We start from the raw sequence: 23,017 nt of genomic DNA, 5'->3' as shown, positions 1-23,017 counted from the left end.
ACAGTGACAGGTCTATTTCTGGTTTTGTTCTTTATAACATACCTGCCAGAGTGCCCCGGGCAACTGAGCAATTCATAATAAAGGCACAGTTTCCAAACTAAGCTGGGTGCTCTCCTGTCAGCAGCACTTCCAGCCGGCAAAGGACCCTGTTTGTGCACACCAGTAAGAGACTGGGTAACTATATGATTGTTTTTTTCCATATGGACACTAAGTTGTTGTTGAGAGGTTTTATTTGCTTTCACGCCTTTTGTGTGAACTGTCTCAGTTGTGTCTTTGTTTCCTTGATGTGCACAGTGAGGTGCAGGGATGGCACAAACTTGTACAATGATGTTCAATGGCTTGGTTGCACATTCCATGCTTTAGAGTGTGGGTAAACCCATTTAATTTGGCTTTTCCAAAATGCTGGGAAAGCAGATTGAGGCTGGGTGGTAGGGTACAACACGGTCCTTCTGTGTGCCATCCCTTGCATTGGTAGAACAACCATCTGGCTGTGCCACAGCTGAGTCTTTCCTTCTTCTCCACAGACACATAGAGAACTGGAAGAACTTGCAGACGCTGAACGCTGTTGACATGGAGCTGTACACGGGACTGCAGAGGCTGTGAGTATGTCCCGTGTGTGTGTGAGGGAACAGCACTGGGCAAGCCCTTCCTTCCAGCAAAGAGTTGTGGCTTCCCTCCATCAGCAGTTTTCATGCCGTCATGTTCAGAGCATGTTTAAGCTACTGGCTCTGATGTATTTTGCTATGAGACTCTGCAAAATGGAGATGAAGTGCTTTTTGGTCCTTCTGGGTCTATTGGAAGGGAGATTGCTAGCTCCTGACAGCTCTGTCAGCACACATCAGCCCTGACCCCTCTCCTCCCCTGCTGTTCTAGTTCTGGGCTCGTGCATTGTTCTGACTCACTTTAGCCCCACAATGCAAAATTCCAGCTGCCTCCACAAATCCTTTGCTGCTGGGCTGTTGGTCCTCATTTAGTGCAGTTGCCGTCATGGTGCTGCTGCGTGATAAGGGAATTGCATCTCCCTGCACAGCGCTCTGAGCATCAGGACAGGTCAACTGTGTGCGTCATGGAGGGGAAACTCAGGTTCATGAGATTGAGGGGGCCTGCCAGGTGCTTAGGAAACCTGGCCAAGTGAGGATACTGCTCAGTTCCCTCTCCTTCATCCTCCTGGAGCTGGGCGCGACCTGGGTGCTGCTCGTGTGATATGCACAGTGTTGCCCAGGGTCAGTCAGAAACACTGCTAATGTGTGCCACGGGGAGCTTTCCATCAGGTGCAGCTTGTGTATGGGCTGGAGGAGAGGTGTACATCACTAAGCACTCGATAACCTAATCCCAGAAAGCTGAACTTTTAATACACACATACCTTGTAAGCAGGCTGGCTGCTGTTCTCGTCTCTCCTAAGAAAGCAGCAATGGAGTTGAGCATACATCTGTCTGCAGTAGATATTGAAAAATCCTGGTCATAGTGCTGAGAGAGCTTCTCCAAAACAGGCTGGGAAGAGGATTCCCCCTTCAGCATCCGTAGTTCCCTACACAAAATACTCATCCCTCATTATCAGCACTGCAAGCAGATGGGTTTTCCCTTAGGTTTGAGGGAGGGGAGATGGTGGTGCTGGGGTTAGGTTTGCTGCGGGAGCAGGCAGTGCTGCTTGTGAACGTGGAGGGAGAGGAGAGGAGCAGATGCTCTGTGCCACCCCAGCAAGACTGTGGATGTGGGGGGAGAGTCTCACCCAGCAGCCACTCTGCGCTGAGCCTGTGCTGTCGTCATATCAGATGAAGCTGAAAAGCCCAATTTCCTCTTTGCTTGTAACTCATAGAGGCTGTCTGGGAAGAGATGTGCCTCCCCAAAGGGCTGGAATCAATGGCTCCCAGTGCAGCTCAGGTGCTGAGCGCGGGGGTTTTAGAGTGCTTGTCCGCCCTGACTCCATTGCTGCCCTTCTGCATCTCTTTGCAGGACAATCAGGAACTCAGGACTACGAAACATCCAGCCACGCGCCTTTGCCAAGAACCCTCACCTGCACTACATGTGAGTGCTGGCAGCTCCTGCCCTCTTTTCCTTCTGCTCTCTGTGGGAAGGTGATCCCCAGAGTGCCTGTCAAGGAGATCAATGGGAGGGAAGGGGTTGTTAGTGGGGAAAGGGAGGGAGAGGGAAAAGCAAATATCTAGGAAAATGCAATGGGCTGTGAAGCAGGATGGGGTGAGGTCCTGCTGGGCGGCCAATGGGTTTAGGTTTCTACTAACTGCCCTGGCTTTGATGGCTGCTCTAACGAGCTCAGCTTTGCAGTGACCGATGCACATTGCCCTTTCTGCAGAGTTTGGGAGGTGGGCACATGCCCCAGCAGACAGCCACAGCCTGCCCTGCTTGTTAGCTTTTGTGCTTCCCAGCATAAATCCTTGGGCATAGGGCTGCCAGATCTGCTCCTAATTACTGACCACTTAAACTGGTGTCTGCAGCAGGCCTGAGGTAGGGATGTTTTGTGCCAGAGAGGCTGGAGTCCTGTTGTCATGGGACATGGCACAAGTGTCCAGCTGCTGGCACATTGTTAGCCAGCAAGAACGGTGACCCTGGGAATTCCAGCATCCTTGAGGCCAAGGGCACTGATTTCTGTATATTTTCTCAAGGTGATAAAGGAAAGCCTGAATTTCAGGCCGGCATGCAAGCTGCTCCATGGGCTTGAAATACCTTGTCAAAGTGGCTGTGTCCAAGACCAAACCCCTCTCAGCTCTGGTATAGACAGAAAAGGTGAAAAGTGTGAGAGGCTCCAGCCTAGGATATGGGCTGATGGGCTGGATGGGGAGTGTGCGTATTCCTGCTTCTTGGAAATCAATGCTAGTGGCTTCTTCGAAATCAATGCTAGTGGCTTCTTCCATGAAAAATGGCCATAGTGTGCATTTGTTTGAGCCCATGGATGCATGTGGCCATCAATATGGGCATGTTCCTGGGGGAGGGAGATGAATGCGACCTGCAGAGCAGGATAGATTTGTCTTTTGATGTTTGCTCAGAGATGATGTGTACTGAAAAACCCCAAAAGCTTCCTTTTTGGAAAACCTGCTACAGTTGCTAAGTGACAGTAAAGTACTTGCTAAATAGGAGATCTGCAGTACCAAGGGGCAGGAATAGTTAAGGGCTTTGTGAGCAAGCATGGGGTTTTTCAGAGTTAAAATGCATATTTTGTCATAATAAACCCTCATTAACGCTGACTACTGGGATTTTCCTGATTTCTGTGCTTTGTAATTTTGATTTATAGCATTTGTTTTATATTTTCTATAGTTGTTTGTTATTGGGAACTTTCTCTCTGAATTCTTCATCCTCTGATGCTTTTTTTTGGGGGGTGGTGTTTGTCAATTGTGCAGTTGCTGTTTCTGTATCTAGCAGATAAAATGAATAACACTTCCTGATGAAATTACTTTGGATGTTGTAGTTTAGAGGGATGTGTATGCTCATTTTGAGGCTGAATGTGGTGTAAATATGTACACATGCAAGTATTGCTGCTTTTTCCAAAAGTGTTCATTTTTGTCTTTTGATATTACTTTTGAGATTGGGGGGGTGGGAAAAACCTCTTACATCCATCTTATGTCAAGAGTTAAGATTGGTACGTGGTGATGAAATATGTGTTTGTTTACTGCTTGGGCTATATAAGATTGATCATGTTCTTAAGATCTTTCTTTTCTTGCCTTGTGAAGCTTGAGGCAAGTAAGTATATTATTTGGTCAGTGTTTGCCAGTGTGTTTTGATGCTCTTCCTGGGACCTGGCGGTGTGGATGTTTGCAAGGTGGATGTGACCCATGGTGGATGCCGGGCACCTAGGGATGGAGACCTGATGTTTGCAGGGACGGTGGTGCTCTCCTGCTCACCAGAGGCTGTTGGACCACAATGTTGTTGTTTCCTTGCAGCCAGGCTGCTGCTTCTGAGGTGGCTCCCAAGGCTTGGCACATCCTGCCAAGTGCCACCCGGGGTCCCCTCCATGGCCATGGCACTATGCAAGCACATCAGGTGCCTCCTTGACTGCTCCACAGCCGCTGCCTCCCAGGGAGCTCAGCTCACCAAAGGCCTGACATTTTCTGCAGCTGCTGCACGTAGGAGCCAGGGATAAAGGGATTAATGGAAATGTCACTCTGCTGTAAGTCTTGAGCTGCTGCAACCAGGTACAGTAGCCGACAGGAGTGTGGGATACTGTCCCAATCCCCTTGTGCCGGGTCTGGCTGCAGCTGGATGGGTGCGGGGTGGGGATCGTGGGATGGTGTGCTTAAAGCTTGTTGAGTTATGGCTATATGGTGTTGCTGCTGCTCTTGTTTTCCTTCTCTTTTGCTCACTTGTTTGGACGGTCACAGGTGGAGTTGCTATCACTAAGATAGCAAATGTGTCTAATAAACGACAGAGAGGTTTCACTGCCAGGGAAGGTTAGCACAGGGAGGCAGAACCTTGGGCTAGACCTTTACAGGGTGCTACAGCAGGGTCTGAGCAGCAGCAGGCATTTTTCCACATGAAGCCTGCGTATGAATTGTGAGGGCTCAAAACCTGTGTTCTTCCCCCACTCCCTCCCCATCCTGGGTTAAATCCCAGCTTCCTGCTGAAGTGAGCTTTTTCACAGTGACTTCCATCAAGGTTTTCTCCTCTCAGATGGGACAGATAGCTCTGCCTTCTCCCAACAACTTCTATTTCTGTCCCTCCCTCTGTGCATGCATTTGTCTTCAGCCTCCAGCTGTGCAATCACAAGCAGATCTTCTAGCCAAGATTTGTGGAAGTTTGTGTTAGCAGGTGATGCAGGTGAATGTAAGAAATGTTTGGTGTTGACAGAAAACCTCGGTCTTTGGCTTGAGGGTGTACAAGAAGACTTTAGGATGATATGGTTCCTAAATTTCAGACATGTAAACCATCTGAATACGTATTTATTGTGCTGTTGTGTTTAGCACGGCTTACTGAGGAAAAAGACTAGCATACTTTCACTTGGTCCTTCTAATAACACTGGAATGCTTGGGCCAATCTATTTCAACTTGATAGAGGATTACAAGTTATGATGATATCAAGTTCCTACACGCATCATGAAAACAGAGGAATCGTAAAGGGAAGTTGTTGTAGTGCCTTGTGGGGAAGAATGCAACATTACCACATTCCTCCTCGGCACTGGCAAGTCCACAGGAGAGCTCAGGTTCAGAGCGTACCAGGAATCAGTGCTCAGGGGGAGGACAGGACCTGTTTGCTGCTGGCCAAAGTGTCCACCCTTTGCTGGCTGTGGGACAGTAGAGCCGTGCACGTAGGAGTGTAGGCTCCCAGCTGCAAGCATGTAGGTGATGCTTAGAACTAGACAAGTTGACGTTTGCCATGCCTGACTCCCCTTTTACTGTGAAGCAGGTACTTAAGAGACTGTGATTCCCTCTAAATGCTTTCCTGGGCAGCTGCCTACTCAGTCAGGAGGCACTGCCTTGTGTTTGCAGAGGGTAATTGTGCACACCTTATTTATTGTCTAGTAAAGAAAACAAATTAAGGCTGTGTAATTATAGAGACAGGCACACTTTTAAATAAGGCTTAAGTAGTCAGATTTCTATTTAGAAAATTATTAATCGCCATTTCTGTCTGCGTTCAGAGGCTCTTCTTAAAGTGCCTTCTGGAGGTTTATACATACTCTAAATTGGTTTGTGGGCTCGCCAAGACACAGCTCCCATCAAAGAGTGCTCTCAGCACTGCCTGCCAGAGTAAGGATGGGGTTGAAGATCAAACTTCCTCTTCCAGTCTTCACCCAAGGGTCTTGAAGATGGAGACCTTGGAGTGCTTTGTGCTGAGTGTAACTTGCTTTTGGGTATGGTATGGTCACATCACCTTCTGCTCCACAAGCATTTTTATCTGTGTGATCCTGTCAGTCTTTTTCTCCCCAGAATGAGGATTGGAGAGGATCTGGATGGTGCTGGCATGAAAGTGCAGGAACTTGCTTTGCCTGGTGAAAGACTGAGCTGGCTGATCTATGAGCTTGTTTCCAGAGGCAAACCTGAATTGTGGCTAATCTGGAGCCTCCCAGAACCTCCCTGTAGGTTGTATTGTCTTCTGAATGGGGTCAGCTTTGGTGTCCTGGTTGGGTTCAAGGCACTTGTGCCTTGAACTGTCATATGAACCCAGTGCCCTGGTACTGGAGGTAGCCTGTAGCTACCAATTGAGATGGGAATTCCCAGAGATGTGTTTTTGGGTTTAGGCTTTGGTATCAAAGAAACGGCACTGCATCCGCTGAAAATTGAGGTGGCTGAGGCAGCACGAGATTGGTGAGTTGCTATCTGCCCTCTTCAGTGTTGTTTTAGGACAGTACTTGAAGCCCTCCAGCAACTGAGGCCTATGAGCTTTTGAAGGGCTGCAGGTGACTGTCTTACAAGGCTGGCAAGCTTCCCCTTCTTTGGTCTGTGTGTTTGGGAGCTTGAGATCTTACCCTAAATAAAGAAATAAACAAAATATCAGATGCTGAATTGCTGCAGCTATAGCACTGTTCCCTCTTGGTCATGGCTTGAGGGTCATTTTCCCCTGCTTTGTCGTTAATGATCTATTGCTCTGCTCTGAAAGAACCATTCTTACATATAAAGCAGGGGTTAAATTGTTTTGCTCTCTTCTATAACCAGCTCCAGGCCCTGTGACTGCCTGCAACTCTGTGCTTGATTCCAGATATCCTATTACCCTTCCTCCTCCTTCCTGGTGATTTCTCCCTGCTTTGTCCTCTCATCACTGCACTGCTGTCATCCCCATCCTGGCAGTCTCCTTACCCAAACTGGCATGTGTTAATTGCTCTTGATTTCCCATCCATAGTCTTGAGTCACTGCAGCCTGACAAGTCTGTGTATATCAGCCAGGGCACAGTATATGACTATATGCAAGCTCTTAGCTCACTGAAGGATGAAGTAAAACACATTACCTAAACCACCTCCTTAATAGTTGAATGGATTTTATTTTGTATTTGTGAAGGGCTAAATAAGAACTGTATTTCTCCATGAATATAGGCAAAATAAGAAGTATGAGATGTAAAGAGCCTTTAATTTCCGTTAGGTGAATGTTCCTTTACTATCCCTAATCAGGCAGGCAGCTTGGGCACCCTTTGATTCCCCTTTGTACTCTAAGGATGTTCCTGCTCTAGCTCCTTCTAGAAGCAAACCTCTGTGCTACAATTTACACAGGGAGGCACCTCCCCCCTCATGTCTCTAGTTCTATAAAATGCTGGGCATGCTTGTAGTGCAGTTACTAAAATAAACAGCAGGAATATCTCCTTTGCTTCCATAAACTTTCCTGTTCTACCCCCATCTGCTTTGTCCCCTGGATGCCAGTGTCCTTGCTGATATGCTAATCAGCAGCAGTGGTTTGATGTCATGTTTATTCCCAGTTGTTACTACAGGTAACAGTTAACTGCAGTAATTCCTTTTTTTGCCGCAGCACAGGTAGGTCCCGTGTTTTACCAGCCATTGTACATGAGGCTAGAGGAGAGACCAGTTCCCTGCAGGACTGTGGTTTTCCTCCAGGCTGGGTTGAAATTGTTTGACCTGCATTCAGAGGGCTGGGTAACTAATTCCTGTCTGCAGGCTGCTTCACTCAGCCATGGAGAAGGGTTTATTGTATTGTAATAGGAGCTGGAATGGTGAGTTTGTGACTGATGTACTCTAGAGGGACCCAAGAAAGAAAGTTTCCAGATCAAGCACTGTGCACCTTGAGGCAAGGCTTGTCCTGCCTTGGTTCCTCATCTGAAAACCTGGAATAATAACCTCTGGTTTCTCTAATTTTATTTGATATATTTGCACTGTAACACCTTGTATAGTTTCTAGCTGAATTGTGGGGTGCTGTTGCAATGTAAGATGAGTTATAATAACACTATCACAAATACCTTCCTTCCTTTGAAATGTTGGTATGCTCTTTCCAGCTGCATATGTGCCTCTGAGACTTACTTCCCTTTCTGAAGTTTGATCAATTGTCTCTTGACAGACATGTGAAATGGACAGCTGTGGTTTTGCAAAGGTCCTGGGTTTTCCTAACCCCTCTTAAAAAAGAGTCTGCAGATGGGATGTTTTGAATGAGGTGGTTCCTACATGGGTGTGTGTCTTTGTGTCTTTTTACAAGCCTTGATCAGGATTGGGGTAAAATGTGAACTTTAGACAAGTTGGGGTGTTTATGGGGGCTCATTCTCTGTGACAAAGTCCTTGCTGTGCAACAATAGCCTGATGCATGTTTCGTTGTGAGCTTCTCTGCAAAGAGAGGCCAAATGTTCCTCTCAAATGTGATCCTGAAGATGAGGTGTAGTTGTGTCTTGGTTAACCCTCACCACATCTCTGAGATCACCAGCAGCACAGAATGAGCTGATTTCTGGAGATTTGGGCACGATAAGCACCAGATCTTGTTCCTAGGCTTTTGAGGTCACTGCAGCATGGAGGTACTTGAGAAGCATCTTCTGGCTGCCCCTTTTGCTTGCTCCCCAAACCCTGTAGCTCAGTTGATTAGATGTTGGTATAAGGCATGTTTTAACTGCCTGTGCCAGTGTAAGATGTGTTGTGCAGGAAGGAGAATCCTCTCCAAGAGGGGACATGAGGACATGGAAATCTGCTTGAAAGCTGCTGGGGAAGAGAATGAGCAAACATGGCAGGACGAGTGAAAGTTTCGGTGACCACCCAAGTTATCTCACCTGGGACTTTTCCTTCCATGATACTGTTTTACTAACAATATGATTGCACGGCTGATTCTCCCATTTTGATATACAAGCAATAAGCACCAGAGCAGAAAAATAGAAACATTAACATCATATGTTATTTGAGCAATAAGATAGGACAGGGTGTGAATGATGGGACATTAATTCATGATGGTGTGTGACGAGGCAAGAATTTAAATGTCATGAATTAGGCAGTGGTGTGTTTTATTGGAATTATAAAATTTTACTAGAAAACTGGCCGAGAGGTGTGGAGTTTCCCACCACCCCCCTCCCCTCATCTGTGAAGGGATGAGCTGGGAATTACGTTGGATGCAAAAGACCGTGGGATATTTATAAGGCTGCCAGTCAGAGCCAGAGGCCTCTCTCCCCCCGGAGCGGTGGGTAGCCGTGTCCGAGGTCATGGTGACCAGCAGCTCTGCAGGAGCCCACGGGTGTCCCGTCGGGTGGGACCCTCCCCGGCACCGTGCGCCCCGCGGGGCTGCGCTTCAGCACCACGGACAGGGCCGGCAGCCTCCGGTCCTTCCTGCCTTCCCACCCAGATGCTGAGCTTCCTTGCTTGAATCATAGAATACACTAGGCTGGAAAAGACCTTTAAGATCATCAAGTCCAACTGTTACCTCAGCACTGCCAAAGCCACCACTAAACTATGTCACTAAGGGCCTCATTGACATGGTTTTTAAATGCTTCCAGGGACAGTGATTCCACCACTTCCCTGGGAAGCCTGTTCCTGCTTTCCAGCCTCCAACACAGACCTGGCCTTCCTGCCTGTGACTGTGTCTCTCTGCCTCCCACCCTCCGGATTTCCAGGCCTCCCTGTCTCCAACCCTGTTCTCCACCCTCCTGTCTTCTCTGCCTGCAGCTGGGCTTCCCTGCTGCCAGATCAGCTCTGACCTCTTGGCCTGAAGCCTAGAAGCGGCCCCAGCCACCCTGCCTGCAGCATGGGCCCTGGCCTCTAGCCTCACCCAGGCCTCTCGACCCTCTCTGCCTCTCTGCTTGCAGTTTGGTCTCTGACTCAACCTCCCTTCCCTACCACTTGCGCATCCCCAGCTTGCAGCTTGGCCTCCCTGCATGCAGCCCCTTTACCCTTCTCTTGGAACAAACTCATTACCCTTCCATCCCCAGCCAAGCACCTTAGGGCAGTGAGTAGAGCAGTGGCTGTGCACAGCTGGCTGCAGCTGTAAGCTAGATCAAGCCATTAGGTGTGAGCCCACCAGAGGGGTGGCCAGCCTGGTTTCACTGCCAGCAGTGCCTTTATTCTTCCATCTCTCCTCCTATGCAGCCAGTCTGCCAAGGTGCCTGTTTGACAGATGCAGCACAAACTTTCTGAACTGCAGTGGCTCCTGGCACTGGCTTTGTTCTGCAGCATGAATGGAGCCGTCCTGCAGCACCGTTACCTGGCTGCTGGCTGTGGGTGTCTCACATGAGTAGTTCTGTAGGAGATTTGCCATCCAACCCCCCTGCAACTGCAAGCTGTGGGCTTTGGTTAAATTTTTGTTGTATCCAGTTGTGCGTGTTGATAATTGTGAGTAATTTGCTGTCTCAGAATAACAAAAGAATGCCTGCTGCATTCTGAAGCACTCAGTGCTTCATGATGATTAGTCTTTTCAGTAGAAAATATTCCTCACGGTGACCAATATTTGAAGATAAAGGGCGGGTGAAAGGTACTTCTCCTTTTCAAGTACCTCATGTGTTGAGAAGACCAGGAAAAATGTAACTACTGTGTCCAGAAGTTCTTGTGTTCTCTTAGACAGAGCTAATTGTCAAAGACAAAACATGTTGCTGCTTTTGAGGTGGTAATAAGTGAGGAATGCAGCAAGCAGGCTCTGCTGGACTCTGCCTGTACTAAGTCACCAACAGTTCTCTGCCCCCTACGCCAAGTGTGTCTGGGGCTGTGATGAAGCACATGGCACCACTGCTCAGCTCAGGTCTAGGTGCAGGCAGGTCTCAGAGCTCAGCTGCAATTCTGCCCAAAATGCCATACCCATGCTCAGGTGTGCTCCAGGTGCCTGCTGCCTCCCTGCTCCCCATCCCCACCCTGGAGGGAAGCAGCAGCCTGATGTAAGGCAGATCCCTGCTTGATGCTGTCTGGCTCCTAGGCTGAGTGTTTCTCTTGCCGTTTGATGAGGCATAGCTGGAGCACATCAGCCTCGCCTCCCGCTGTGGCCAGGAGCCTCCACACAGCATGGGATGTGGCAGCTGCCATCTCAGCTGGCTGACAGCGTGGTCCCTTTGGTCCCCACATGTGCACGTCCCCATGCCAGCCCATTGCCTCTGCATGCTCCCCAGCTCTGGTCCCTCGTGGTGTCCATCTGCTTCTCCCATGCTGTGGGTACAGGTAGCTGTGCTCCCTGCTGAGGTGGGGTGAGTGCTGTGGGCTGATGGCAGGCTTTCTTTTCATTAGCTGGTGTAAACACAGCTCTTTGGCAGCAGCCTGCTTTTCTGAGCCCAGGAAGAACATTTTTCCTTTTATCTATAATTTAATGAAGTGTCAAGCCACAGAAGTTTTAATGATAATAAGCAGCAGAGGAAATTTATTTATGTGCTGCAAAGGTGGGTTTCATTCCAGGGCTGTGGGGGTTTTTTATGTTTCTCTCACAAGAAATGTTGGCTGCTCATGCAGCTTCCCTTCCAGCGTGTTCAAGCGACCTTCCCTGTGAAGCTCACCACTGCAGTTCCTGCCTGGCTCAGTGGCTTTCCAGCCCCTCTCCCACACAGAACCTGTGGGCCAAGTGAACTGGGAAAGGAGAAGCAAGGAAAACAGAGTGAGGTGGGAGTATTCATGTGCTTGGTGAGGTGTAATGGGAGAAAAGGAAATCACGAGTTCCCCGTTTTTCACTTTCTCCTGTTGCTGTGCATCGCTTACATCTGCTTCCCAGACCAGCCTCTGTGATGGATTTGACTGCTGAGGAAAAACAGGGAAGGGCTTTTTTGGGATTGTGTGTAGCGCTTGCCTTCTGTCAGCCTGTGAAGCTGTCAGTGGTGAGTGGAGACAAAAAGTGGATCCATGTCATACAGAAGGACCAGGGCTCCTTCCTGACGTGCAGGAAGGCAGAGAAAGGAGCTTGGAGCTGGTCAAAGATGAGCAGGCAAGGGAATGTGGCTGTGGAGGGACAGGAACCAGTCTGGAGAGTAGAGGGTTGCAAGAAAGGATTAGAACAAGGAGTCATTGGGAAAGAAGTTTGAAATGGAGGAGAAGGGCAATGGGGTATAGAAAAGCTGATGGAGAAAATTGGAGAGGAGAGAGGGAGGTTAACTGGGGTAGGGAAGAAGCATGTGTGTGTGGGAGCTCTGCAGGAGGAAGCAAATATAAGGGGGAAATGGGTTTACTAGCGAATGCTTGGGAACCATGCCTCTGAATTAACCAGAACCTTCCTCTCCTCCTTTGATGTGGCTTTGGAGGCAATATTAGAACCTCCTAATTATTTTTCTTGGATGAGTTTTGCGATCCTGATGATATTAATTATTCTTAAAGGTCAACAGCACTCACTTGAATCCCCTTCTGTTCTATCATGTAATCAGTTAATTAATTGGAAACCATTTAGCAGTGTCTGCCGAGAGCTTAGCCTGCCTTATGCCCTGTTGTTTTGCTATTGGTGGGAGATATACATATATATCTGTTAGTGTGTGTATATATTCATATTCGTACCTCTTCCTTTCTTCAGAGGCTCTGCAAAGCACTTAGTACCATCCCAGCCATTGCAGCCTGTGGCACCCCTCAGGCAAATTGGGGCTCAGGCCTAGCTGTTACTTTTGTCTTTCCTAAGCCCTAGCAAGAGCAGTGTGTTGAGATTATTCAGGGCTTATTGCTTTCTGGGCATCTAAGTAGGGGAGTTTATTTCAGTTTAAATTTGATGCAGGAGCCCTCTAACAGCTGAGAGTACAGCCAAAGTTGAAGAGGGAGAAGGAAGACCAGATCCTATCCCAGAGCATCTGTGCTCCATGTGTTGAAGTTGAGGCTTTTGTGTGGACCTTGTCCAGCTCTCCCAGTGCCTGCCTGTGCATTGGGGTGACCTCCTGAGTACCTGTCCTTGCTACTTCAGTCTATTCAAGGAGTGAAGGTGGTGGTGAAACACTTGGGACCCTGGGAGGGCATGTGTTTGGGTCTAGTTTCAGCGCATAATTGGAGATGCTGGCAAATGCCCCTTGGGCTCAGCTCTCCTTCCCACAGTAGCACAGCACGAATGGGTTTGCTCTGGGTCCGTTAGAAACCTGTGAGTAGGAGGCATTCCTTGGTCATCCTCTGTTCCTAGCTTGAAGAAACATGCAATTTGAAGCAAACAGGCAGGATAAACGCAGCCCCTGACTGGAGCTGTCAGCTGGCAACCCTTGTTCTCAATCAGCACACATCTCCAGTGTTATTTCTGTGTGCTGAAGCAGGAGAAAAGCCGAGTGTACAGTTACATTTCAGGACTAATGGATCTAAAATTACTACATTTTGGGAAAGAAGAGATGGGGTGGGGGCAGAGCAGCCCTGAGGACATCTGAGCTGCAGGGAGGCAGTGGTTGGGAAGGTCTCTTGCTCATTGCAGGTTGATTTTTCTTTTCCTTGAGCAGAAGATTGCATGTTCCATGGATGCTGCTGGACTCTGCCCTGCAGGGAAGCTGGCAGGCAAAGGGAAAGCAACTGCAGGGCTGACCCAGCTTTTAACCTTTCCTTGAGTCCTCTGAGAGTCCAGATGTCTTTGGAGAAGAGCAATGGAAACTGCACACAATAAGGGAGAGATGAGTGCAGTCCAAAGGGCCAGATCCTTGCATCTGATCCACCTCAAAGCGTAGGGGACAACATTACCCACATCTGGTGACTGCCTCCCATCTGTACTGTGTGCTGAACCAAAGCTATGAGCAACAATAAGCTCTGAGGCATGATTTGTCTCCAAACAAAGCTTCGTGCAGCTGGGAGATGTTTCAGAAGAGATGACTTGGAGGGTGTGGAAGCGTCATGGGGTTGGAGATGGCCTTTAAAGTGTTTTGGGATGGGCTGGGATGAAGGCAGCAGCAGGACTGGCTGTCTGCATTGGCAAAGGCAGTGGGAGGAGAGGCGTGGGGTGGATGTGTCACTGGCACCAGCCGTGGGAGCCCTGCGATGGAGGCGTGGTGCCTTTCGCCTTCCTGCTTGCTCTGCAACTTCTGTTTTGTAACGCTGTTGTTTAAAGAACAATGCAGGAGACCAGCCCCTTCCACTTCTTTCAGCCCTGTCTCAGTGACAGTTGGGATTTTACACATCAAGGTCATGCAGCTGGGAAATACAGAGGGGTTGGTGGTTCTTCCTTCAGTATTGCACCTCCAGGGCTAGCGAATGTGCATATGGAGTGACAAGGTCTCTCGTGTGTCACAGATGATGGTCTCTTGCTCTCCTTTGATGTGGGATGCTTTGAGTTTGGGAAATTATTGGAAATTCTGACTCTAGCCTTAAAACAAGGAAAAAATTGAAAGGAGTGAGATGATAATGTGATGGGATATGCTGTGAGATAACGCACAGCACAGTACCTGTGGGTGTGAGAAAGGCGTTAGTTACACTGTCCAAACTCACAAAAGAAGATTGAGCCTTGGAGTCTTTTTGATTCTGCTGTGTTTGGGGTCGGTGAAGACCAGGATGTTGCTAAGGAGTTGTTTGGGGAGCAGAACTGGACTGCAGGTAATGGCAAACCATGGCTGGAGAACTAGTGAGGTAGTAAACTATCTTACTTCTGCATAGCACCAATACACATGTCCTTATGCTGAGCCCAGAGAGGGAGCACGAATGGGAGAGCTGCTGGTAGCTGTGAAATCTCAGGCTGACCAATTGAGCACCATGTCTTGTTCTAACTCTGCTTTCTGCGCATGTGAGGCTTGTGTGTGCTTGGCATCACCCAGGGCTTTTGCAGACTCTATCTCAAGCGTGTTGCGCTAGGGCTTTGGGCTGGGCTATCAGAGGTTTCAATTGAGTCTAATATTTGCAGAGTATGATTTGGAAAGGGTGGGTTCTGTACTGCCACAGCTTCTGGGACCTGCTGAGGTAATTTTAGCACATTCATTAAGGGAGGACAGTACATTTTTCCCCGTAATGAGCAAAGCTGCTTACTAAACAGGAGAATCAGGGAGGGGGAAGGAGAGGGCAGGGCTGGCGATGGGGAGTGTAATATTGCTTTTAGAGGTCACTGGAGTTATCTGTCAGGGACAAGCAAGCCCCAGAGTGACTTTCCAGCATATCTCTGGTTCAAACCCAAAGATTTAGCAGCTTACTTGCTGCAGAAATAAAGCCTGATTGGAGCTACCCCTACAGCAGCATGTGAGGATGTTGACATTTTCCTCTCCCGTTGCCACCAGCACCCAACCAAGGCTCTGTGAGGTGATGGGAAGCACCCCTTGTGCCCAGAGCACAGGGAATATCGAGGGAGTCCCACATGGTGTCACTGGCATATCCAGTGCTGGGGACTGCAGCAGAGGTTATGCATCTCTCCTCTACTTTCTGCGAGGCAGTCTCTTGTGTTCACTCAGCCCCAGCTGCTCTGTGCAGTTAATCCCCCCCCAGTCAAGGTCTGCAGTGGCACCGTGTTATTAAAACGTGTGAAAAACTTCTCCCATGCAGAAGTAGATGTGTCAGAATGGAAATATCTACTGGAGTGGAGGATGGAGATGAGTGGAGGAGGGACAGGCACGGAGGGTTCCTCCCCAGCAGCAGCATTTCTGCCATTGCGTTGAGCTGAGCTGCGTAATATAGCTTACAGTTTAATTACAGGGGCTCCTTGTTGGTGTCATTAATGAGGCAACTGGCTTAATTTAGCAGAATAAAAATGGTTTTAATAGTGGAAACACTTTTGGCTGCTGGGTAATTGAGGGAAAAGAAAATGCGCTGTCTTCTCTTGCACTGAAGTCCACTTCTTTTGGGTTGCATAGATCCAGACTTCTCTTTGTCTCCCACGCCTACCTATCCCTTTTTAAATGCAGGAGCTTGTTCAGCAGATGTACCTCCACAGCCTCATCTGTCACTCATGGGCTAGGACAAAATGGCGATGGTCACCTCAAAGCAAGGTCTCCCCAGTACCTGCAGGAGTCGTGAGAGAGTGTGCAGGACACAGCGTGTCCCCTCCTGAAACAGATGAGGAGGATGGATGGAGGGAAGGAGCAAGAACTGAGACTTTGCTGTCACTCAGTGATAATGTCCTGCCTTTGAGGTGTGTGGGGGGTTGCTAGTGGAAAAGGCTGGTGGGGATACGGTGTGATGATGAGGAGCACAGCTGCTGCTGCAGGAGGAGAGTGGAGTGGTGTTGAGCCTGAGTCATGAGTGGGTTGGGTGTCCGTTGCCCTAGACGTGGTCCAGGTGAGCTCCATCCAACCCCCTCTCCATACTAAACTCCTTTGAAACCTGCTCCAGAACGGCTTTTCCCATGTGGGTCCCTGACAGCTCTTCCTAAAGACTGTCTGTGCAAAATAGCAGATTATGAGTGATGGAGAATATGTCCCAGGGCAAGAAGCAGTTTGAATATGTTCAAGAAGCACTGATGGCAGGTCTGTCCTGAGAGAGATGGGCTCCTGTTTGTTTGCTGCTGAGAAATACACAGGGAAGACATTTTGCTTCCCTCCCCCTGTGTTTCCTCCATGTGTGATGTGTTATTTTATTACAGGTGGAGCTGATGCCTAGGCTGATATAAAGGTTGTCTGGCATGCTCCACTACAGGGCTGCTTCCACTTTCCTATAACTCTGCCAGATTTTCATTGCTCAGGCTGAAGTTTTCTGTGCTGGGTGTCTACTCCTGGCTGAGTTATTTATTTTATTATTTCATTCTAGTTTCAAATAAAAACCTGCTCAAATGTTTGAGGTGGTGGCAGAGCGGGGGGCAGTGGGTTGTTGTGCTCAAGCTAGAAAATACTGGTGATGCTCCTGATATAAAGCCACCTGCACCCTCCTTTTGTGGAGGGGAAGAAACTTTGTCAAAGGACAGGTTTTGCTTGGAGGACGTGATTTTTTTTTTGCTCTGGCATGTCTCCTTACATAGGCAGAATGGATCTGGATCCAGTCAGAGGGGAGAATTTTGGCAGAGGATGTTTGGGAGTGGATAAGGGAGATGAGGAGCAGCAGCTCCTGTTGGGACACTGGGGTTGGGATGGGAGGATGTAAAAGTGGGTAAGATCATAGGAAGTTTTGGCATGGATGAGGAAACTGGGGCTGAGAAGTATTTGGGAGTGGCTGGACAGCAATGGGTAGTGTGATTTAGACTGCTGGGGAGAAGTGGATGAGTTGAGGAGGAAACAAAATGGGTCGGGCACAGGAGGGTGGGGGTTCTGTTTGCTGCAAGGGAAGGGGATTTGGAGATGACAACAGACTTTCAGCCTTGGAAATAGTGGTGGGAAGGCAGAAGAGGCAGCTGGAGCTGGGAGAGGACTCGGTTGGGAGAGGCTTGATTTTCCCCAGTCCTTCCCTGTTCGTGCTCTACAGAATAGGGGAAACTCAGTGCATGGACCAGAGGTTTGACCACGGGGGGAAGCTCACAAGCACTGAGAGGATTTACAAAGCCCTGGAGCTCAGAGCTTCACCCATGGAGCTATAATTTAATCTGCTGGTGTGCATGTACTGTGATACCGTCTCTAATTACACAATCACACACTATCTTCCCCAGCAAACCTGCCCCATCCAGTGCGTAGGATGGATCTATTCCGGAGAGAAATCAGTGCTGTGCCATGAGGTTTCTCCATAGGAGCTCTCTGTCTTTTGTGGCAGAAATCAGCAGACGTAGCCTTTGTATGTGGAAGCCCAATCCTGGCATCTCTGACCTTTGGGGTTTCTGTGACTGAAATGGTGTATTTTTAATGTGTGTTTACATACACAGCCTCTTTTTGTCCCTGTGCTGACATCAGGGGCCTTTGCAATGGTCCATTGCAAGGACCTTTCACGTTTTAAAGTGTCAGAGGTGTCTGTTTCTAACAACAAACATGTTCCTCCCCGTGTGTGTGTCCTGCTGATCTGAAATGGAGCTGTTGGTGCATGTCCCCCTGACCAGCTCTGTAGAAATTGATGGTCAGGTTGGATCGGACACTGACTTTGCCCTTTGAGAGCAGAGTCTCGTGCCATTTGTGTGCAAGGGAAGACCCATCTCCTCTTTGCCTAATATTTGCTGTAGTTTGTTGTCTGAGGAAGGGAGGAGGTGGTAGCAGTCTGTTTCCAGAGATTTCAGAAGCTGCGCACATCTGCCTGGCAAAGCTCCTTGCATTAGTGAGGCTGTTTCTTTCCTCCACCTCTCTGTGTCCTAAATTGTAATAACACGATCATGCTATTTTTGATTCCCTTATTTGTGTGGAAAGCCTGTTGTTTTTTTTCTCTTCTCTTTCAGAATCCAATTTTCTCTTGACATTTCTGCCTAATGTAGCAAAACATGACCTTTGAGAAAGGACATTCCAGCAAGATTCACTCCCTCCTCTGCATCTCTGCCTCTCCCCCACATCTTGCTGTCTCTCATGCATCCCCCTTTACGCTTCCTTCTTTTCTCTGGGTTGGGGGAGGGAATTTACTGCCATGCTTTTCAGTAGCAGTGAGCTGCTCCTTCCCCTCCTACTTTTCATCTGTCTTTCAGCAAAGTTTCCAGGTGCTCAGTGCTCCAGGGTGGATAAAGGGAGTTTTGCAGTATTTCCCCCATACACACTCAGTTTCACCTGCTATTTTTACTACCTTTCTAAACTTTATTGGAGGCTGGAAGCAGTTTGTCTACAGCCGTAGGAATGGTGGGATCTCAGTCATTTGAAATGAGGTACCTGTGGTTTGCCATGGTTTCCACAGCAGGGTAGTCTGCTGTGAAGCAGAGCCAGAATTTAATGATACAGCACTGTGTCATCATGGTGTTTGGGCTCATTCTTCTGCCAGGCTTGTGGAGAGCCTATGGGATGATGGTTTGCTGTGGGAGTTGCAGTGTCAGTGCAGACCTAATTGCAGAGTTTTGGGCTTTGCAGCATGGCTTGGTGGCCAGTGGGACAGGACCAGAGTGGCTTTTCCCATGTGGGTCCCTGGGCAGCGCCCTCTCTGCATTTGCCCAATGCATGTCTGCCCCTGCTGCAACCTGGTCTACAGTGAGAAATGAATCTCGTAGCACAAATCCTTGCGCATTAGACCTGCATCAGCCGGAGCTGTTCCAGGATTTGCTTTCTTGGTTTTAGCATGTTTCTGCAAATCAAACACGGATTCTGTGCTGAGCCTGGCATGTCTGGACTGCCACTGTCACCTCTGTGGCACCTTGTCCCGTACCTCCTCTCTGGCCAGCTGAGAGTTTAATGAACCTGCAGGTAGTTCATGCCTCTGGCCCTTCATGGCTCCTTCTATCTGCAGTCCCACATTGAGCTGCCCTGCCTTCCTGCAGCCCACCCGGGCAGCTTGTGATGGGAGGGAGATGGCGGGGACAGGGTTGGATACAGCAAAGGATGGGAGGCAGCAGCTCCTGTGTCTTTGGGAGGCCAGCATGGGTTTGGGAAGACTTGGGTTTCTGCCAGAGCTTGCGACCACCCATCCATCCCTCTGCTCACCCCATGGGCTGGTCCCTTGATTGGTGACTCTCAGGCTGGCCAGGCATCTCCAGGAAGGCTGCCAACTACAGAAAGTGTTTCATTACCTTCTTACACTGTTAAAAACACAGTGCTTTTCTCTTTGCACTCACTCTGCCCCAAACACATTCCTTCCTCTTGTTTAGTACTTCAGTTGCTTTTTCGCTCTTGCATCCTCTCTGGCTTTCAGCTGAAGAGGTGATGTGCGCTGGGTTGCAGAGCTCTCCCAGGTAGACGAGATTGATGTTTTTGCAAGTTTGGGCAGATGGAGAGAGGGATGGGGAGCTGTTAGCTGCTGTAGCAGCAGTACCCCTGGGTGCAAACAACACACAGCCATGTACTGGGATGCTTTGAGCACGCAGCTACTGCAGCTCATATGATAACACCTTGGGTAATCATTGTGGTGTCATTTGAACCTGGCTGTTACTATTGTTAACATGATGTTCATAATTTTTTGTTCAGATTGAGATTAGACTTGTTCTTGCTGCTTATGGTTGGTTGAGCTCCAGATTCATGGGCAAGAATCGGATATTTCTTAGTCTGTTTGGGTTGGTTTTTAGCATTGCTGCCATTTTCCCCCTTGGAAAAATAAATAAAATGAGAAACTTCCATTTAGGTTCATCCTCATTAAAATCTCTCATTATGAAAGCTAAACTTGGGTCCTAAGCTGCTTGACAAGCTCCCTGTTGAGGAGGACGATGAGCTCTGTGGAGGCGGTAGGGCCACGTGCAGGAGGAATTACTTACCATGACTTCATTTTCCTGTTAACTTTCAGAGACCTCTCTGGGAACCGGCTCACCACTCTGTCATGGCAACTCTTCCAGACCCTGCGACTCTTTGAACTGTAAGTCCCACCCTGGAATCATGTCATGGGGGAAGAGGGGAGGCTGAGAGGGGGAACAGTTTCCGAATAAAGCTATTTCGAAGCCTGTGAATAATTACCTAGAACTCCAGTGGGCAGCACCATCCTTGGGAGGGTTATCTGGCCATGGGAGCACCAGAGCAGAACTGCTTCTCTTTTAACTTCACAGCAGCTGGCTAATTAATCTCGGGATGATTAACAAGTCATGCTTGGGGTAGTAAATGGTTGACTAACTCTGGGAACACACTGGAAATAGTTACTAGGCCAGATTTTGAGTGAATCTTCTCAGTACTTGATCCTCATCTGTTGCAGGGTAGGGCTAACTGGTTTTCTCCATCTGATGGACATGCTCTATATGATACCCCTGTTTTTTAGGCAAATGACTCCCTTGCTCTCTAGCAATTGAGGCTCCTGTGTGGGAGATGAGATAGTGTCTCTCCTGGGGCGCTGGTGGCCTTCAGCCTGTTGAATTATTGATAGAGCATTCAGTGCCGTGCTTGAAGAATAAGTGGACATGAAATCAATGGAACGTTGCCCTGATGACCTGTTTTGTTGAATTTTAGAAATAGTTGTTTGTTAGGTATAAGAAAATATATATATATGTAGGATTTGTCCCAGAGGATCCTGGGAAGCTCCATTCATCCTCACTGATGATCAATAGAGCTGTAAGCTAGAAGTGACTTATGAAAGAATAAAGACAGTCTTTCAAGTGGGAGTAAGTGTGTTATCACCGGTGTTACTGCAGTGTATTTTATTTCTGTCAAATTGCTAAATGAAAAATACTAATGGTGATATTAGAAAATAGAGAAACGCCCTTCTGATGGGGGGATCTGGCTTGCAGAGTTGAAATGCTGAATTTGGAATTTATCGCCTCACTCATTACAGTTCTAAATATTTTTTCAAGCCTGGCTCAGGTTTCAAGTTTAATAGCATGAGTCATTTGTATTCTTAGACCTTTACTTATTGTCATTGCACTGTCTGGCAAAACTCAGATTGATGGTTGTTACCCAAGAGACACCCAAGAGTGGAGGAGCAAATGGGGCTGCAGTCCTGAGCTAGAGGCACTGGCAGGGCCTGGAGTAATGGTGGGCCTGCAGATTAATGGGAATACTTCCAACAGGGTTTGTTTTTATGTGGCTTTGTTTCATTTGGTCATATTTTGTTTCTTCAGGCATGTCCCAGGTCTGCCAGCCTAAGTCAGGCTCAAAAGACCAATACTAAGTATAAAGGAAATTGAGATGCTGCCGTTTGGGCAGCAAAGCGTACTACTCCCCAGCTGATGAAGAATACATCTGTGTTGTCCTGCTATGGTGATCCTGACAGGGAAGCTGGTGTGCTTGCAGAGGCTTTGGTTGGTGTCAGCAGAGTCACTTGGGGCCAGTGCTTTGTAGCCTGGCAAATGGGAAGGAGCTGAATTACTTGGCTCTGATTGGCACTGTGCTCAGAGCTGTTTTCTCAGAGCTAACAAGCCCTGACTGATGAAAGAAATAATGCAGATAGAAACATGGGAGATCGCAGGGTTGGTTGGTAGGAAGAGGTGATGGGGTGGGAAAGCGGTGCTGATATGATGCATGGTGTCCCATGGGGATGCTTGGCATTGTTGGAGCCTCAGCTCAGCCTTTCCTGCCACCAAGCTGTGAAAGGGGGACTGGCAAACCACCCCTGGCACCAGCTCCAGTGATCAACTTAGACCTACAAATATGAGTGTCTGCAGGGTCTGGCTTGCTGTTGGCTGGGCTGGAGTAAGAGCATGGACACTGTTGCTTCCTGAGAAATGTTCCCCTCTGACCTCCTTGTCACTAAGGACCCTCCATCCATGTGAGCGCCAGGGGGATGATCAGTACCAGAATAAGATGATGATGCTGTTCCCCAAAGTGTGCTGGGAGAGGAATGTTTTAGCTGATACCCACTGGTACATCGGTGTTAATGGGGCAGGGGGATGCACCTGCAGCGTCCTCCCTGGGGGCATGAAACTGTCCTGCTGAACTTTGGATTTATTTGGGATAAAACGGCATGGAAGTGTAGCTTCAGCTATGGGCCCTGAGTAATCATTCACGTAAAGATGCCGGGAATCAAGCTAAAGGCATACATTATCTACTGTGGGCAAGAAGGATGGGACCTGTTGATGAGGAAAAGCAAATACGTAAGATAGGGAGAAATTAGTTGTGGATATGCAAAAGTGGAAAATGCTGTATTTATTTTTTTTAGAAACGCAGAGGATGGGTGAGTACAAGACAGTTTTTTTGGCACACTGAGCTCCAAGGAGGTTTCCAGAATCTGGGAGGGAGATGGAATACATGGCCCACATAAAGTGAGTGTGAAGCACTGGTGAAAGCTAGAAAGGGAGTTGCAGACTGACATCAGCCAAGGACTTGAATTTGAGCCAAAGCTCTCTGGAAAGGAAGAAGGTGGTGAGCAGTAGAGACTGATGCAGAGGCAGCAAGCTATAGGGAGGCAGGCTGAACAGCAGCACTTGTGCATGGCTGTGGAGAGGAAAGAAGACCCCAGAGACACATAGATGCTGGCAAGAGCCTGCTCTTCTTGAGAGGATTAGGTCTACAGAGACGGTTGGTGGGATAAGTGGGTGCAGGTCTGCAGTGGTTCATCAGAGGCACTTTATGTTGAGTTCCAGTGCTCCGGTGCTACCAGGTAATCATGCAACCAGAGGGAGGATAGTCACTGAAGGCAAAACCGACTTGCAATGAGGCAGCTTGGAGCAGCAGAGAACACAGGAAGGGAAGTGATGGGAGGATAATCTCCAGGAGAGTGCTGGGAGAAGAGGAACTACAAATGATGCAATGTGGAGATTGCCCCGGAACACAAGACCTGACAAAGCCACTCATGGTGAACATGGAGGAGGAAAGAGCAGAAGAGTAATGGGAAGATCATGCCACGCTATGAGAGCAGGCAGGTGGATGGGAATTTGGGACTTGAAACAGCTGCCTGGCTGCATTTGAGGCATATCAAGCTCAGGAAGATGGTATTGCT

The 23,017-nt window shown here is 48.5% G+C and overlaps 1 protein-coding gene across 7 annotated transcripts in view; it reads left to right on the top strand.

Annotated features, from left to right (window-relative positions):
* Positions 1-23,017, top strand: part of NTRK3 (neurotrophic receptor tyrosine kinase 3) — a 206,410-nt gene that overhangs the window by 33,495 nt on the left and 149,898 nt on the right. For all 7 annotated transcript variants that reach the window (XM_030497712.1, XM_030497714.1, XM_030497713.1 and 4 more), the window contains 3 exons: positions 525-599; positions 1,954-2,025; positions 19,943-20,011. In XM_030497712.1, the coding sequence (XP_030353572.1) occupies positions 525-599; positions 1,954-2,025; positions 19,943-20,011 (216 nt within the window). The remainder of the gene's footprint in view (positions 1-524; positions 600-1,953; positions 2,026-19,942; positions 20,012-23,017) is intronic.

This window comes from Strigops habroptila, chromosome 9 (genome assembly GCF_004027225.2).
Source record: "Strigops habroptila isolate Jane chromosome 9, bStrHab1.2.pri, whole genome shotgun sequence".
NCBI classification, from domain to species: Eukaryota; Metazoa; Chordata; class Aves; order Psittaciformes; family Psittacidae; genus Strigops; species Strigops habroptila.
This window is presented reverse-complemented; position numbering and strand designations above follow the sequence as displayed.